The 19,264-nt window shown below is 44.0% G+C and overlaps 1 protein-coding gene across 1 annotated transcript in view; it reads left to right on the top strand.

Annotated features, from left to right (window-relative positions):
* Positions 1–19,264, top strand: part of Bmp6 (bone morphogenetic protein 6) — a 153,945-nt gene that overhangs the window by 125,208 nt on the left and 9,473 nt on the right. Inside the window, exons 3-4 of the mRNA XM_028763209.1 lie at positions 14,060–14,208; positions 14,912–15,109. Of these exons, the coding sequence (XP_028619042.1) occupies positions 14,060–14,208; positions 14,912–15,109 (347 nt within the window). The remainder of the gene's footprint in view (positions 1–14,059; positions 14,209–14,911; positions 15,110–19,264) is intronic.

Genomic DNA, 19,264 nt, shown 5'->3' with positions numbered 1-19,264 from the left:
ATAGATAGATAGATAGATAGATAGATAGATAGATAGATAGATAGATATGTTGTTTGTTTGTTTGTTTGTTTTTTTGAGACAGGGTTTCTCTGTGTAGCCCTGGCTGTCCTGGAACTCACTCTGTAGACCAGGCTGGCCTGGAACTCAGAAATCCCCCCGCCTCTGCCTCCCAAGTGCTGGGATTAAAGGCGTGCGCCACCAACGCCCAGCTGAGTGCTTATATTTTAAGATGATGGGGTGTAGATAAACATAGAACACTTGCCCAGCATGTACAGAGCTCTGGTTCCATCCCCAGCGCCTAAAAGGAAAGTACTGGGAGGGAGGAGGGAACCTGGGAGAAGTTTGGGAGAAATATAAGATACTAATATGATCAAAACACATAGAAGGTATTTCATATTATTTGCAACTATTGTGAAGGGTGTCATTTCCCTAATTTCTTTTTCAGTCTGTTTATCTTTCATGTAGAGGAAGGCTATTGATTTGTTTGAGTTGATTTTATAACCAGCCACTTTGCTGAAGTTGTTTATCAGGTTTAGGAGTTCTCTGGTGGAAGTTTGGGGGTCACTTAAGTATACTATCATATCATCTGCAAATAGCGATATTTTGACTTCTTCCTTTCCTATTTGTATCCCTTTGACTTCTTTTTGTTGTCTAATTGCTCTGGCTAGGACTTCCAGTACTATATTGAATAGGTAGGGGGAGAGTGGGCAGCCTTGTCTAGTCCCTGATCTTAGTGGGATTGCTTCAAGTTTCTCTCCATTTAGCTTGATGTTGGCTACTGGTTTGCTGTAAATTGCTTTTACTATGTTTAGGTATGGGCCTTGAATTCCCTGAAACTAATAGAAGAGAAGGTGGGGAAGACCCTCGAATACTTGGGCACAGGGGAAAAATTCCTGAACAGAACACCAATGGCATATGCTCTAAGATCAAGAATTGACAAATGGGACTTCATAAAACTGCAAAGTTTCTGTAAGGCAAAGGACACTGTCAATAGGACAAAACGACAACCAACAAATTGGGAAAAGATCTTTACCAATCCTACATCTGATAGAGGGCTAATATCCAATATATACAAAGAACTCAAGAAAGTAGACTCCAGACAACCAAATTACCCTATTAAAAAATGGGGTATAGAGCTTAACAAAGAATTTTCAATGGAAGAAACTCGAATGGCCGAGAAGCACCTAAAGAAATGTTCAGTGTCCTTAGTCATTAGGGAAATGCAAATCAAAACAACTCTGAGATTCCATCTCACACCAGTCAGAATGGCTAAGATTAAGAACTCAGGTGATAGTAGATGCTGGCGAGGGTGTGGAGAAAGAGGAACACTCCTCCATTGTTGGTGGGACTGCAAGATGGTGCAACCACTTTGGAAATCAGTGTGGCGGTTCCTCAGAAAATTGGACATAGCATTACCTGAGGATCCAGCTATACCACTCCTAGTCATATACCCAGAAGATGCTCGAACATATAACAAGGACATATGCTCAACTATGTTCATAGCACCCTTATTTATAATAGCCAGGAGCTGGAAAGAACCCAGATGTCCTTCAACTGAGGAATGGATTCAAAAAATGTGGTATATTTACACAATGGAGTATTACTCAGCTATTAAAAACAATGAATTCGAGAGGTTCCTAGGTAAATGGATGGAACTAGAAATTATCATCCTGAGTGAAGTAAGCCAATCACAAAAGAACACACATGGTATTCACTCACTGATTATTGGATATTAGCCCAGAACCTTGAAATGCCCAAGATGCAACTCACAGGCCACATGAAGCTCATAAAAAAGGAAGACCAAGTGGGGGTGATTCAGTTCTTAGAAGGAGCAACAAAATACTCAAGGGAGCAAATATGGAGACAAAGAGAGGGACAGAAACTGAAGGAGGGGCCATTTGAAGACCTCTCCACCTGAGTATCCATCCCATGTGCAGTCACCAAAGGTAGATGCTGATGTGGAAGTCAGGAAGTACATGCCGATAAGGGCCTGATATGGATGTCTCCTCAGAGGCCTTCAAGAGTCTGACATATTCAGAGGCAGATGCTCACAACTAGCCATTGAACTGATCATGAGGTTCTCAATGGAGGAGTTAGAGTGAGGACTGAAGGAGCTGAAAGGGTTTGTGGCACCATGAGGAGAGCAACAATACCAACCAACCACAGCTCCCAGGGTCCTAACCACCAGCCTGGGAGCACTTAGGGAGGGATCCAGGGCTTCAGCTGAATATATAAGAGTGGAGGGTCCTGCCGGGCACAGATGGAAGATGAGATCCTTGACCTCATGAAGGCTGGACGCCCCAGGGGGTGGGAATTTTGAGGGTGGGGAAGTGGGAGTGGGGGGGGTAGGTGGGTTACATCCACGGAGAAGAAGGAGGAGGGGTAAGGGGATGGGGAGTTCCCAGGTAGGGGGGGGATGGGGTAAGAGGATAAAATATTAAATGGTAAATAAAATATCCAATAAAAAAAAAAGAAAAAAAAACACATAGAAGGTGTCTGAGTTACTGTTCTACCATTGTGAAAAGACACCATGACCAAGGCAACTCTTACGAAAGAAAGCATTTAACTGGGGCTGACTGACAGTTTCAGTTTGTCCATTATCATCATGGTGGGAAGCAGAGCAGCGGAGAGGCAAGTATGAGCTGAGAGCTTACATCGGATCCGCAGGCAGCAGGTAGAAAGAGAGACACTGGGCCTGCCGTGGGTTTCTGGAACCGCAAAGCCCGCCCCAGTTGACATGCTTCTTCCAACAAGGCCACACCTCCTAATCCTTCTAATCTGCCCCAAATAGTTCAACTAACTGGGGATTAAGCATTCAAATATATGAGCCCATGAGGGCTATTTTCATTCAAATCACCACATTCTACTTGTATGGAATCCTCAATTAATAAAATATATTTAAAACAAGAGCAAGATTTGGCACTATAAACCGATACGTCCTTACAGTGATGCTGATATAAGTTTGCATTTTATATAAAACTAACGGTTTGGAAAACTGTTGGCCTTCCCTTCATATTTTCCCACGAGGATTTTCCTGTCCCATCGACTATGGGAGGCGATGGTCACATTTGAGAGAATAAAGCAAGGCACGTTTGAATTCTGCCAAGGCTAAATATTACCGAAACCATTGTTTGCTGTATTTCCTCAAAGTCACCCTGATGACACAGAGGTTCCCTTAAGCTAGGATAAGCAAGAAGTACCCAGAAGAGGTCAGCATCACACTTATGACATGACCCATATGTCCATCTTTGGAGCTCCGGTCTGTCCCCACTGGTGATAGGGCAGGTCTGTTAGAATTCAGGCCTTCCTACAGAAAGCCTTTTTATACTTCAGTTGCTCTCTGGACCATCCATCACCCATCAGCATGTTTTGTTAGAGTTGAGGAGAGATGGAGAAGAAAGACTAGGGTCAATTTATGTGTGACCATCTGCATTCTTAAGGATCACTCCTGAGCTTCCCTGTGATGTGCACAGTAGCTGTCTTCAGGCTTGGACTACACTTCCAGGCTGCCCTGGCCTCCCCCTGGCCTCCCATACCTCACAGCGTAGCAAACTGGTACCATGTTGCTTTCCACACACAGGATGACCTATTTCTGGCATATCTGTGTCAGTTACCTTTCTCGTCATAGTGACCAAGTTCAGCTATGGAAGAGGAGCTTAGGGAAAAAGGGATTTATTGTAGCCTACACGTTCATGGCCAGAGAGGCATGTGGCTTAATCTGTGGTAGGAGTTGGAGCACAGACCGTTACATTTTCGTACATGGGGAAGCAGAGGGAGACTATGATGAGATCCAGGGCCAGGCTAAAACCTGTAAGCCCACCTATGGGTTATACCAGAGATCTACTTCTGCAAGCCAGACCTCTGAAAGGTTCCACAACCTCCCAGAACACCAGCAGCAGCTGGCGACCAACCATTCAAACAGTGTTCCTATCACCATAGCATCTTTGGATAAATCAGGCATTTTTGAGGTCTTTAAAGAATGTCGTTTTGTCTATAGTTCTTATTCAGTAAATTTTGTGTTCCTAAAAGTCCAAGAGATTCTGGTGAGAGTCAGTCAGAAATTATGACAGAGAAGTTTACTTTCTGAGGTGTGGCTGTTCTGTGCATGAGCCAGTCATCTTGCCTCTGTTGGATCTCACATTTCATGTCCTCCTCTGTCTGACAAAAATGTCTTGTTTGGCAATGGCAGCCTATTCTCTTTATGTATGATGTCCTTCTTCTACTACATTCTATCAAACAGGTTTCTGGGAAGACATTTAAAGTAAGAATTAGCAAACTTAAAATGCATTTTTTTTCTGGCACATATAGTATCAAAGTGTGTGTGTGTGTGTGTGTGTGTGTGTATGTGAGAGAGGGGGGAGTGAGAGAATAATACATACGTGTGTGGTATAATAAGTATGTGGATGGAGAAGGTTGAATACAGGACAGAGAAGTGTGTCAGGTTCCTCTCTCTCTCTCTCTCTCTCTCTCTGCCCCCCCCCCCCCGCGGGGTTCTGGGGGGGCAGAACCCAGAGATCACAATTCCTGGCAAAGCTAATATCCAGCAAGCCCCAGAACTCCTCCCATCTTCACCACACACAGCTCTGGGTGGTGTATGACAGAGCTGTGTGACCATGCTCAGTGTCTCACCCAAGTGCTGTGGTTCTCACCGACCTAACTCACGGGTTCACACCAAAGCGTCAAGTCATCTCTCCAATCCTGCCATTGAATTTTTCAATTCTAATGGTAAATGTTAGTGTGGTGTGTGTGTGTGTGTGTGTGTGTGTGGTGTGTGTGTGTGTGTAATTGGTTTGTGCTCCCGTCTAGAACTGCAGTTGATTTTTGTGTATTGATCTTGTATCCAGAAACTTGACAATTTATGTTAATACTAATCCTTTCTGTTCACACTTTTGAACTATCTATGAGTATAATCATATCAATTGTAAATATCATTTATTTTTTCTTTATAATTCCTTCCTTCTTCCCTCCCTCCCTTCCTTCCTTCCTTCCTCTGAATTTCACTAGCTAGGAAGTCCAATGTAATTTTAAAATCTACTTACACACTAACCTTTGGGAGTAAGTGAGAGATTTACTATTTTACCATTTAGGATGATTGTTATAAATATTTCTATAGAAAACAACTAAGAAGACTAAAGAAATTATCCTCTAAACTTTCTACGAGTTTTTTTAAGATTAAAAATTAATGTTACTTTTTTTTCTGATTTCATAGGATTATGTCGTTTTTAATCCTTTATGGTATCAATACATACAATGACTTTCTAATATTAAAGCTATTTTAGATCCTGGAACAAGTTCCATTTGTGATTTGTTACCGTTACATAAGCTTGGATTCAGAAACTAGGTCTGGATCTAGTGTCTGGATCACCTCTGGATCTATTTACATTGTCTTTTTAGTCCCTTGATTGTTTTCTGCATTTGATTTTATTTCCTGACTTGCCTGACAACTTGCTTATTAAATCTTGTATATAATTTAATAAAATCAGCTATAAACATTGCTGTTTTCTTCATGGCTGAATTTAACATTCTTCTGGAAGTCAGAGGCAGTGCAAGCAAATCGCTTCATCCTTTTGTCCTCGATGAGGCGGGGCTTCCGGGTTTGCTAAGGCTCATCTGTTTCTGGTTTCCCCCTCCTCTTGCAGCTTAGCCCCCTGGAGGTTTCAGCTGAGACTAGGATGCTTAGCAGAGGCCCTCGTCCTTGGTGGGCTCTGAACTCTCATTTTTAACTCCCCCAGCATTGTGAAACTGCCAAAAAAATCCCTCTTTTTCTCTGAAGCTTCTAAACAGCTTCTCTCTGCTTGTTTTCTCAGCTTCCTATCCCGTGTATACACAGCTTAATATTTGGCAAATATCTCAAATGAAAATATTGGTGTTCATGGCAGCCAGGACTTGAAGAAGAAAATTGAACCCAAACCTCTGTGAGATCACGTTTACATGATCACTTCTAGGCAGGCTGGTTCCTTTGAGGCCTTCCTCTTTCCTACCCTAGATACCTTCAACCCATCATCATCATCTTCATCATCATCTTCTTCTTCTTCATCATCATCATCATCATCATCATCGCTCATTTTTATCCTTAGCTGGTGATAGTATGCCAAGCTTCTGCTTTCTGCTTTGGTGTATTGATTGTAGGAATTCATAAATGTTCTGAAATGAGAGAGTCAGCAAACACCACGCCTCAGGGCCCCCCGCCCCACTCTGGGGTCTTGGATTTGACCCCTCATGTGTTTCTTGGCTTCCCACTCTAAGATGCTTTCAAACAAGCAAGTTTGTCAACACATTCCTTTGGGGTTTTTTGTTGTTGTTGTTGTTCTGTCTTGTTTGTATTTTTTGCTTGTTTGTTTTGGATTGGGGGTGGCGGTATTAGTCTAATACTTCATAACCAGAAATTTACATTATGGGGGCCAGCATCTTACTAGCATTTGGATTTGGAAGTCTCTTAATGGATACCCCCAAATATTGATATATGTACTATTAACCAAACACAGGTCTATAATGAGACCCCATTACAGTAGCTGGCTCAGCTACAGGACCCAGAACAGGCATTTCTTTAGAGCAGCGTTACTCGTGGATAGAAGGTGCTGCTATGAAATGCTGTTGGGTTTTCAGTGAAGATAGAAACTCAACTGATACCTGAGACACCTTCTTTTCTAAAAAGAAGGGCAAATTTGAAAAAACCAGGATGGGAAGTTGCTTTTGTCACTTGAGGAGAAGAAAGCCTTTTATCCTGGTCCCCAGCCACACCATGTTCTCTTTTCTGCCTGGTTTTCACAGCTGAGTGTGGGCCTCAGGCTAGCAATAAGCCTTTTGGCATTGGCTCCTTTTCCATTTGAGAAGGGGGCTGTGTAATGCATCCCAGAAGCTTGCTACATCTTCCCTGTTAAACCCATGATGCTCCTTCTACCCAGAAGGCTCCCTACCTGAAGTACAAAACCAAAGCCCAAGCCTGAGAAGTCCCCAAGCTTCGCTCAAAATCCTACGATCTGTTTGTAAAGAACAGCATGGAATTAAAGTTATAAAAATGTTGCATATACCCAGGAGAATGTGGAGGTGTTTCACCTTGGAGGGAAGTCATGGTGTGTGGTAGGAGAAGACAGCAAGCCTTTGGGTACTGGTTACAAACTCAGTCAGATTGAGTGAGATAGGAAAATAGGTTTATTTATGTTTCTGCACACTGTGCCTTATGTATTATTCATTACTAGAAACTGATTGCTTTTGATTGCATGCATCTCCATACATGTGAATTGGCAAGCTACATTAGTGGTCAGGATTATTTTATGAAGCATATTTTTTTTCTTCAATAAAATTAGCAGTAATTTAACTGTTTCATTTCCTGACATTGGACAAAGATGTAGAAATGTAGGATTGGAGAGTTAAAATAGATAAGATTTAGATGTGTTCTTATTCAAAAAGTGTAGGGCTTCTCCGTTCTCTTTGTCACCAGGGAAGGCTGGAAAAGCCTCTAGGACATGGAGTCATTGTTCAGTAGCTAAAGCAGACAGGTTGAAAAGCCCTGGCTGTATATAAAGTAATCAGTTCCGTTTGTATCTCTACCTGTCTTCTCAAACACTAAGCTTTGGGCTTGGTCTTTCTGTGACTCTGCTTATAGGCCTAAGTTGATAACTAGTTTATAATACAAACATTATTTCCTGCCCCAGCCTCCATCTGACTTTCCCTGATACATCTTGAGAGAAGACGGTCTCCAAACTTACATCCACCAAGCAGGCAAAGAGAGAACCCAAGTGTTTAATGAGAGGTGATATGCTTTGAGCCTGGCTTCATGGAGTGTTCTCCCAGATCAGTAATGTCTGCATCTCTCTCAAGCCTGTCACATATATACCTGCTCAGTCCCCACCTGGGCCTACTGAGCCCAAAGCTCTGCAGTTGAGGAGTCATAGTCTGATTCAGGCTTTACTGGAGGCAGCAGGGAAGAGGGTTAAGAGCATGTGCTAATTGGCTGCATGGCCATCGTGACCAAGGTACTTAAAGTATTGGCAGACCTCTGCTGGAGCTGATCATATTTCTCTGTTAGGGTGACAAAGAGGAGCTAACCTATGCAGAAGCTCTTGAAACAGTCATGGGACAAACACTGCTAGGACTTTCTGTTTGTCTTCTGACAGCAAACTGGTTTGTACTGGATAAAGCAGAAAGGGTGCCTGTTGGCTATTTACAGCATCTTGAAATATGATAGTCACTGAGGTGAAAACCTAGCACAACCAAGTGCTATAAAGTCATTATAACAACCAATTTATATAGCTCTTTATGTATATATCCTTAAAACCATGTGTGTGCTTGCCTGCATGCATGTATGTATAGTGTGTGTGTGTGTGTGTGTGCGTGTGCATGCATGAAGCAGTGTATTCTGATTTGTAGTACTCTGTTTTCAAATTTACACCTTGTCTACCTTTCTAGTGGCTAAAAATTTAAATACATACATTATACAAAGAAGAGTTTGAGTGTTAAATATTCTTCCCTTTTTTTTTTTTTGTTTTAACTTTTTGTCTCCTCAAAAGCTGGATTCTCCTTGTTGTGTTGAATTTACCAGCATTTGAATTTTGTTTTGCATCTTAACTTACCACTAAATCCAAACCTGTACACAACAAAGGAATGTGTTAATGAATCTGCTTATTTTGAATGAATAAATTGTACTTTATCAAGAACATTCTTTTTCTAATAAAATGGGTTATGGCAAACATAACTGTTTCTGACAGGGTACTGTGGCGTTGGCTACAGTCTATCAGGAGAATGAATATTCAGGCACCTCCTGCCCTTCACTGGAATGAGTAAAGGAAAGGCTCATCATATTTTACCCAGTAAAGTACTACCAACCTGGAAGGCACCTTGGTGGTTGAGTCACAGGAGAAACCATATGGGGACAGTAGTACCCACAGACTGGAACATTCCAGGTCTTAGAGAGGAATGCCAGTTGATCAACTTAAATTCCGGTATGATTACTTTTGTTTTTAACTTGTAGATGTCTTCAGTTAGCCTTGTCAATTGGTAAACAAACAAACAAACAAACAAACCCTTCATTGTCCAGGATGATTAGTCTGAGGAAACTCACAACCAGGCCTGGAAACACATGGAATGTGCTCTGTCTTTGGTCAAGGAAACCTTGATCATCACACAAAATGGGAGCTGTGTGCTAAGAGCAAACTAATCAACGGGTACTTTACAATTTGCATCTCTCTTTGGTTTTGAGAATTTTTGTTGTTGTTGTGGATATGTAAGTTGAGTATGCCATATCAAAAAGTCCAAATAACCCAGGTGGGGTGACTGGTTGGATGGGGAGTCTTCATATAGAGGTCTGACATATCTTAGCAGAGGCCATCTCATCTCAACTCTGCCAGAGTAGTATTAAGAAGATCAGACATATCCTGTTTGGTTTAGGGGAGCCTTATTTTTCTGGTACTTGAGTTAGAACCCTTGTACATGTTGGGCAAGTACTCCAACACTGAGCGAGAGGCCTAGGCCTACTCAAGGGAGGGTACGCTTTACAGAGCGGACGGTAGACAAAGAAAGATTGAGTCACCGAAGAAATGAATAAATGTGGGTCAGAGCAGAACCACATGTGTGAGTTCCTAGGTGCTTTGAGGTTGTGCTTAATTCCTAGAGCTCAATTCCTTTGTAAAATTCATTGCACTAATTGTGTAAATATGTTTTCTTGGTTCATTTTGTTTTGCTATAACAAAATACCTGAGCCTGGAATTTTACAGAGAACAGAGATTTCTTAGTACACAGTTCTGGAGGGTGGGCAGTCCAAAATCAAGGAGCCATAGCTGGTGAGGACCCTCTCCTATGACATCTTGGGGTGGAAAATAAGAAAGGAAAGAGAGTGCATACATGAAGAGAAGAGGAAAGAGGAGAGGAGAGGAGAGGAGAGGAGAGGAGAGGAGAGGAGAGGAGAGGAGAGGAACCTTATGGCTCCTTCTATGATCAGGAACCTTCTCTGGTGACAAGGATTCCATCCATTTATGAGGGGAGAGTCCTTGTAATGAAGACCCTGAGAGTCCCGAAGACCCATCTCAGGACTGCTGCATTGGGGAATAAGTTCCCAACCTGGGACTTTGGGGGACACCTTCAGACCTTATAGGTGTTTGTGACACCATCACACTGAGCACACAACATTCTCTCAAATGGGAGGAATAGGGTAAAGTCAGGAAAGACTTGGGGTTCCACCACAATGAGCCATACTAGGTGCCTTCCTGTGTGCACCTCTCAGGCACCCTGACCTGGTGTGTGAGGTCAGCTCATGCCTTCTAACCCCGTTGCTGCCCTGTTTTCTATCTGTAGCCAACTCTGATCTTTAAACACACTGGGTCTTGATCTCTTACTTATTTGAGCTCTTGCTCAGTATTTTCAGCCTATACTGTGAACATTTTTAGACTTTTCTTTTTATAGATGGGAATGGTGGCCATGAAGAATGAGCCTCTGGTGCACAAGCCAAGAACCACTGCAAGGAATTCTTCATAATGGAACATTCCAGATGAGCTTCTTGACAAAGGGCACTTGCATATATGGCCATCTCTAGCAATGAGCTTTAGCCAAATCCTACAAACCAACCCTTCAAATCAATGATTTTCATTTCCAATTTACCTGAACTCTTCCATTTGCCATAGTCTCTCCTGTGGGGATACAGAAGGTGGAGTGTGGGCATCTGTGGGGAAGTCAGAAGTTAACTCGGGCGTCAGTTCTTACTATCTACTTTGAGACAGACAGTATGTCTTATTTGATGCTTTTTTACACCAGGATGACAGATAGTTGGAGACCAGTCTGGTCTACATAGTAAGATCTTGGCCAGCCAGGGCTATGTAGTGAAGCAAGACACACACACACACACACACACACACACACACACACACACACACGAGGGGGGGAGCAATGGAGAGAGGGAGGGAGGGAGGGAGAGAGAGAGAGAAAGAAAGAGGGAGAGGGAGAGAGGGAGAGAGGGAGAGGGAGAGGCCTCTGGTATAGTGTCCTGTGGAACTGTGTGTATATGTATATCTCTTTATCTCATTTAACCCTGTTATATAAGTCTTTATGTTAAGTTATCTCTTGTTATTGTTTGAATATGAGCAACACAGTCTTGTGTGTTACACTCTTGGCCTCTAACTGGCTTTCATTTTGGGAGGTCTAAGGCCTGCTAGAGACTAGCTGGGGTATATTGCCCTTGTCCCAACTTTTTCCTCCCTCCCTTCCTCTCCCATATTTCTTTCACCCTGTGCCCTCGTTCCTCCTTCCTTCACCCTCTGTCTCAAAGAGACTCCCTCAGAGTCACTAGCTCTCCCCTATGGCTACATGTGCCTACAACCAGGCTGTTCTACCTAAGCCCGTGAGTCCAAGCAATTGTGGATGCACCTCTGAACCCATGAAGCAAAAGTGATCCTTTCTTCTTTAAGTTGTGTCTGTCAAGCATTTTTGTCCCATGAGAAAGGGAATTACTGCTATCCCTTGCAGAGGACCTGGGCAGCTTAAAGCCAAGGTTCCCTTTCTGATCTTGAACCAGTAGCTGTTGGTCTGCACTTGCTTAGCCAGTCTCATAATCCTTGAGAACAACCATGAACTTTATTACCCGTGAGCAGCAGGTACAACAGAAACAACCGTGCATTCTGGATGTCCAAGATAACTGCAGTAGTTATCAACAGAATGTCAGCCCCCCCCTCATGTCCACTGATGATCATGAACCATTGTCTTAGGGTTTTTATTGCTGTGATGACGAATCACTGTGACCAAAGCAACTGGAGGAGGGAAGGGTTTATTGGGCTGCACTTCCATATCATTGGGCTTCACTGAAGGAAGTCAGGAAAGGAACTCCACAGGTCAGGAACCTGGAGGCAGGAGCTAAGGCAAAGGCCATGGAAGAGTGCTGCTTTCTGGCTTGCTCCCCATGGCTAGCTCAGCCTGCTTTCTTAAAGAATTCAGGGCTACCAGCCCAGGGGAGGCCCCACCTATAATGGGCTGGACTCTCCTTCATGAACCACCAATTAAGACAATGTCCTTCAGGCTTGCCTACAGTGGGATTTTATGGAGACATTTTCCCAGCTGAGCTCCCCTCCTTCACTGATGAGACTCTAGTTTGTGTCAAATTGACATAAAACTAGCCTGTACAATGGTGTAAACATAATTTCTTCCACATTGTCATAATTCATCTTTCTCCCCAGCTTTTTTCCACTGATACCCCCGATTTTACTTGCTTCCAGATCCATATTTTTGCCTTCCCCTTTCATTCATCGCCTTCTCTTTCTCCTAGTTCTTTCTCCTGTCTCCACTGTAGACAATGATGTTTAGTGCTGGGATTACAGGTGTGCACCAGCCTGCTCAGCTCCCCACCCTTTCTTGTGACCCCCCCTCTTTACAAACAGAAGCAGAAGCCCATTCCAACCCTGTGTGCCAGCCTTGCCACGCCCACCCTGCCTCTGTCTGCATCCTATTGCACTTCCTTAGATAGTAAGTTGCCTGCTGCATAACTGAAGCTCTGCACATAACGACTGACCCTCCTCAGGGACTCTGTATTTGGGAATCTATGTTCTGTTTCCTACCTTTAACTTCCCTCTGGGTCTTTGTTCTGGGTAATGCCAGCCAAAGTCTTCCCCTAAGATGACTACTTCCTCAGCTTGTGTCGGTCCTGGGGCTGTTTTTCCCACAGAGCTGTTTGTGCCGTCTGTGTTATTTCTGGATGAGGGTCTTCTGTGACCTTGCAGTGTGGACTTTATGTCCTTCTGCATCTCAACTTCAAAGCCTTGGACTCCCAGTCCCCTCTTGCTGTTTTCCATGAACATCCCTCAATTCTGGGCTCGAAGTTGTTGCCCCAGTCACAGGGGGGGTAGTCTGTCCACAGGGAATGTGACACATCCACGCAGGGGAGACTTTTAAGGAGAACAAGCTTGAGTCTGCCCCTGCAGACTGCCAAGCAGCTGAGTAAACTCCCTGTCACTCTACCTACTGTTTACACTTGAAAAAACGATGACAATAGAGCTCTCTTCTAACTCCAAGCCTTGGAAGCAGGAATCAGTGGATTTCCCACCAAAGAAATCTCAGACTCTAAGCTCAGATGCTCCACTGGCCTTAAAAGATGCCGCTGAACGAGGAGTGAACTTTTTTCACTTAGCACAAGTTGTCTTGGGAAATAATCTCAAAAGACAGTCTGTCATTACGGAAAACTTTTTGAATTGAAGTCGAGCTCCTCCCTTTGTTCACTGACTAAATTTTCGGACTTGGTTAGCTTTCTTCTTGGCTACATGATCTCATGTCTAAGACTCAGTTTCCCGGCTGAGCATGGAGATAACTATACCCCAGCAGCGATGATTATCATAACAATAAGTAAAGCAAGGGAGGAGAGAAGAGAGTACTCTGTAAATGTACACTGTTAGAATTGGACGCTTCTTTAAAACCAGTGGAGGTTGTGTAAATTTCATGAAACCCAGAAGTGTTTCCAGTGGTGGGGGGTACTTTGCATATATATATATATGTGTGTGTGTGTGTGTGTGTGTGTGTGTGTGTGTGTGTGTGTAGAATGAAATATCTTGGAAAATTGTTGCTAAGTCTAGATGGAAAATTCATTTTTGATTCATATGTATCTTATATGTATAGCCTGATGGTATTTACAGAGATTTGATGCAAGAGACACCTAATTTTTTTTGTATCTCATTTGGATCCTGATTTAATCTAGTCTTACACATCCCTTCTATGTTTCAGGGCTCATTAGCCATAATTAAGCTATTAACCAATAAAAGGCACCATGAATAAAACAGTGCAGTCATAAAACTGAACTAGGTATCGAGACAAACGAAATAACGTTTGGAATTTACCATAATTCCAATAAATATTTGGTGTGGGACACAGGCGGTCTTGGTGAATTTACGGAGCCTCCTGATAGCTCACAGTCTGTGTCTTTGCTAATTATGCTGTGTTTGTATGTTCTACCATGCCATCCAGGCAGAGCAGTGGCTGGTCACACAGATGGGCACAATCTGACCTCGTGTTTGTTCCTGACAAGACACAGGAGGAATGAACTACAGAACAGCAGGTGATTCACTGCGCCATTTTTCTTTCTTTCTTGCAGAGACTCTGACCTATTTTTGTTGGACACCCGGGTGGTGTGGGCCTCCGAGGAAGGCTGGCTGGAATTTGACATCACAGCAACTAGCAATCTGTGGGTGGTGACACCGCAGCACAACATGGGACTCCAGCTGAGTGTGGTGACTCGGGACGGTGAGTCGGGTTTTGCGCCCTGCCAGCCTCTGTCACACAGTCACACAGTCGGTTTCCTTCATTTCCTCTGTGGCAGTTGCGGTGGGACCATTGTTTGTAGCCCAGTCCATGATGCCAGGGTGACCATATGGAAAAGCAAAACCTTTCTCCTAGCCAGGACTAGGAAGCAGACTCAGGCCAAGTCCCCCACAAGTATAACAATGGAAAGAGAGCCTCCACAGCTGAGCCTGGTGGGAGATCCTCATCGGAGGCTTGGTGCACACAGATCAGTGGGGCATTTGCTTTGCATGAGGCTCCAGGTTCTACCCAGCACCAAAGGAAGAGGAGGAAAAGGAAGTCGTTAGGATCTGACTGTCCAGTGATTTTTGCCAAGAGACCCTTAAGGAAACCCCTTGTGATGGGCTCCCATTTCCGGTCCTGCTGCACAGTTGAGAAATACAGCCAGAAAGGAAGTATAAATACTTATACATAGCAGGACCAGAAACCAGAGCGCTCCTTGGGGTGATCCTGTACTTAGGCAGACTCAAAATGTGTCTCCCAATCTACAGAGGGCCAGCCAGGGTGGGAGGATGCATGGGACCTTGTTCACCTTTCCCCACTCTTTACTCTTTTAATGAAAGACTAGAAAGAATCGCCTCGTTGTGTAGCTTTGAGCCTGAGGTTCCGTGGAGTAAAGAGGGGTGGGCTTTGGTTTGCATTAAAGGACTCCACGTCAACCCCCGTGCGGCGGGCCTGGTGGGCAGAGACGGCCCTTACGACAAGCAGCCCTTCATGGTGGCCTTCTTCAAGGTGAGCGAGGTCCACGTGCGCACCACCAGGTCAGCCTCCAGTCGGCGTCGGCAGCAGAGTCGCAACCGGTCCACCCAGTCGCAGGACGTGTCCCGGGGCTCCGGTGCTTCAGGTGAGTGTGGATGGAGCCTTGGTTTCCATTAGGACAAAGGTACCTATGACTCCAGACGCTGGACTGCTTCTGCTCATCAGCTACAGTGGCTAGTGGGGGGAGGGGGGTCCTAAGAATGGTGCTGATGTTCCAGTCACAGATATCTGTATGGGATCCTAGGATCCCTCCTATACTCAGTATAGAGTACTGTTACCCAAAGGCTGGAACTGTAAGCCTCACATCCCACCTCTTGGTTCAGACAAGCATCCTTCTGTTTGATGAGATTTCTACAATTCTTTTTTTTTTTTATTTCTTCTCACAAAATCATGGAGACACCCCAATTATTTTAGTTTTTAGATTTATTTTATTTTATTCATGAATGTGTTGCCCCTGTGTATATGTGTGTGCCACATGCATGCCAGGTGCCCATGGAGGTCAGATGTGCCAGGTCTTTGGAGTAGTTACAGATGTCTGTAAGCCACCAGGTAGATGCTAGGTACCAAACCCAGATCCTCTGCGTATGGCCAGAAAGGTTTCAGACGTTTCTTTTCTTCAGATTTGGGGATACTTACAAATATACATAATGAGATTTCTTAGGGTAAGACCTATGTCTAATGACAAAATTAATTTCCCTATTCATCTTACATACCTGTAGCTGTATGTTAATTTTATACAGTATTTTTAGTGCACTTCAGTTTGACTGGCAACCATCAATTGAGGTTTAAGTTTTGGCATTTCAGATTTGTGGGGGCTCAACTTGCACGAAGTGGTGTACAGCTGTGTACTATGGACTTGTATTTATTAAACCAGGACTCTTGATAGCCAGAGCATCTAATATGGGTTTTATTGGCTCATTTACCTGGGAAGTTGAGGGTTTCTTGCTTCAGCTTGGTTGGACTCTTGGGTACAGATGCTTCTAGATAGTTCTGTTTCCCGTGTTTCTCGTTGGCAGAATCCTCACAAAGACAGTTAATGTACATTAAGGTTACCCAGGGTCTCAGATAGACCTTGGCAACCTTATTTTCAAATATAGGCTTCTCTCCTTTGCTGGCTTCAGGCCTTGATGCTCATTGGACTGGCTCACACCATGTGTCCAGCTCTGATCATCCTGCTTACCATAGGAAGTACTCTGAGTGGCCAAGCCTATAATAGTGGATATTCAGATCCATCTGGCCAAGCAGGTCTGAAGGGCAAGAGAGAAGGAACAGCCCCCAGTGTCTCAGGGTTAATTCCAACTTTCAAAAGTCTTCTCTAGAACAGGGAGGAATAGGGAGTAGAGGCTCCTGGAAGCAGGTCTGTAGCTATTAATCGGCACTGAGTTCCAGTGGTAACAATCCTCGTGGTGCAAGTGTTCCTGAGTCCTGGATTCCTGGTGTTACTCAACAGCCCAGAAAACAAGTACGACATTGACTATCTGCTGTGAGATTCTCTGTCAGAATTTTCTCTTTCTTGCAACCTTGTGGCTTTGGAGAAACCTACGTGATGGGTCTAAGCTTGAGTTCCTCACTCTGTATTGTGAGGGTGTGGACTACCTCACAGATCGTCACGATTTGATGAAATGTAGCCACATGGCACACCTTCAAAGATTACTTACTTACACCCACTTCGAGGAAGTAAGTGCTTACAGCATGTTGCTGGGATCCCAAGTAAGTCAAATAATTTCTAGAGGCTGTGCTTATTTTTTGAGTCGGCTCATTACAACTGTCATTTTAGGGGCCTGGGAAGAATGAGTGCAGCTTCTCAAAGCACCCCACTTTTCTTTGGGAAGAAGTGTCTCCTAAATTTCGGGCTGTGGCTTACTAAGCCTTCTCTGACGTCAGTAACTTGGATGTGACACTCGAGTAGTCACTACCCAGTGTGATGTGACATTTTGCTTCTCCTTGTCATGGTGTTTTCTTGGAAGCACCACACAGCATGGGTGTTCCTGTATTTACCACCAGAAACAGTCAGGATGGAGGCCTTAAAAAAATAAAAGCTAGAAAGGACTGCCTGCTTTGGTTTGTTCCCCTGGGAGGCAGTCTGTTGAATTGAATTACTAGTCTGCATTCCCCTCCGGGGCCTGCTGATGATGTCAGCCAGTGGTAGACTGCATTTGAGAACTGTGGCCAGTTTGGCTCCTCGGACCTCAGACTGCAGAGGCTTCGCTTGCAATGCTGATTGCTTTTTAAAATTATAATTTCACTTGATTGATTCAACACTCACCCTGCCCACCCAATATACAGACCAGTTTATTTTTTTAATTAAGAAAACATGTTGTCTATGATTTGGGCTTTTGCAAGGCCATCCAATTCCTTCCTTCCAAGTCCCTTTCAACCTCTTCTTTCAATCTGATGAGTTAAAATTAATTACGGATATTAAAGTGACCTAATTCGTAATGAGGTCCAAGGGCCCCTGTTGTCTCTTGGTCTCCCCACTCCACCTCCCAACCCAGTCCTCCTCATTTCTTTGTCCCTTCAGTAGTCCAGGGCAAAGGAATCTGTGCCAAATCCCGCTGGCCTTGCATATTTAAAACCCCCAAGAAAGCATTGAGATGAAGGGACTTTGTCTCTCTTCTCAGAACCTCCAGTGAGATCAGAGGCAACTCACATGCAGTCCTTCAAAGCTCTGTTTTATGCACTTGGCTTTCTTCTGTTAATGGAAGTGGACAAGCAGAGGGCCAGCTTTCTACCCAAGACAGCATTCTAAGGCTAGAAATGCAGTTCAGTTTGTAGAGTACCTGCCCAGCATGCACAAAGCCCTGATTTTGATTGGTATAAACTGGCAATGGTAGCACATGCCCATAATCCTAGTACTTGGGAGGTAGAGACAGGAGGATCAGAAGTTCAATGTCATCCTTCCCTACACAGAGAGTTAGATGCCAGGACTCTTGGAGGCAGTCTAAAACTTTGTCTCAAAGTAAATACATCAAACCCCTAAAACCAACTAACTTACAAACCACAGGAAAACTAAGAAAGGAAAGAAGGGAGATTTTTCAGAAATATGACCTGTGTTTAGAGAGTAGACATGACTCTCTCTAGGTTTCCCTTCCAGGCTCCGAGACTCCAGGGCCTTTGTAAACTAGAACATCCTCAGAAAAGGTGCCATCTGCTGTATGGCTCCAGCCACTACCCTTTTCTAAGTCTTTTAGGAGATTGATGGACGAGATTTCTATTCTTTGGCTGTCCATTTTTGCCTGTAGCACACACCCAGAGCATTGACTCTTCTCCCCAAAGGGACTCTGTCTAAAAGAAGACCACCAGGGGCATCCTGCACCTGAGTAAAGACCTGAGTAAAGTTAGCGTCATTTATCAAATCACCTGTCATCAGAATGAAACATGACAAGGATCTATTTTAGGAACTGAGCTGTAGATTCCTGAGACAGCCAGACCCGCCTATCACAAGCAAGTGGCCAAGAGCCCACCCACTGCCTCCTGGTCCCTGCAGCCCACCCCAACCTGCTCTAACATCTGTATCTGACTTCAGGATAGACACTGCAGTCACATGCACCAAACAGTGGGTTTTGGGGACCAAGTCTTCCTTTGTGGTGTCTATGGGTCCATGCTTCTCTACTGCTGTCCTCTCCACAGGAATGGTGGACGTTGGCTGAGTTGCACTTCTCCCATGGGCTTGTACAGCCTCAGGACATGTCTTTATTGTTTTTACACCTGTTTGACAGTGCTGGGATAAGCCGCTCTGTGTAGCCCGGGAGGGATTCTCATGAATCTGGCAATTGTTTTCTAACTCCAGTTCTTGCCAGCCTACTGCGCTCCGAGCCCCTACCCTAGGTCCTCCACCCATAGTCTGAAGTCTCTGCTGGCTGCCATTTTCCTCTTTGATAATATTTCTTTTGGCCTTTGCTGTTTTGTCTTGTGGGGGCCCGTGATACCGCTTGGCCAATCCATTGTGAGGCTCATGAACAGATGGCCTTGACAGATGATTTCCTTTGGCGATTCTAGATTCTGCTCTGGTTACATTTTTGGGATCCCGCATGACACATCTGGGGAGGAGAGGGCCAACCATGCCATTTCAAGTCAGATTGAGAATCTGATGCTGTGACTTTGAACTGGTCTTTGCTTTATCAGACAACCACTGGAGTTGTTACTATCACTTTTTTATTTTGTTTATTTTACTTTATTTTATTTTATTTTACTTTATTTTATTTTATTTTATTTTATTTTATTTTATTTTATTTTATTT

The sequence above is a fragment of the Grammomys surdaster genome, unplaced genomic scaffold (genome assembly GCF_004785775.1).
Source record: "Grammomys surdaster isolate TR1022 unplaced genomic scaffold, NIH_TR_1.0 137, whole genome shotgun sequence".
Classification (NCBI taxonomy): domain Eukaryota; kingdom Metazoa; phylum Chordata; class Mammalia; order Rodentia; family Muridae; genus Grammomys; species Grammomys surdaster.
Note: the sequence above shows the minus strand (reverse complement) of the source record. Positions and strands in the feature narration are given on the sequence as shown.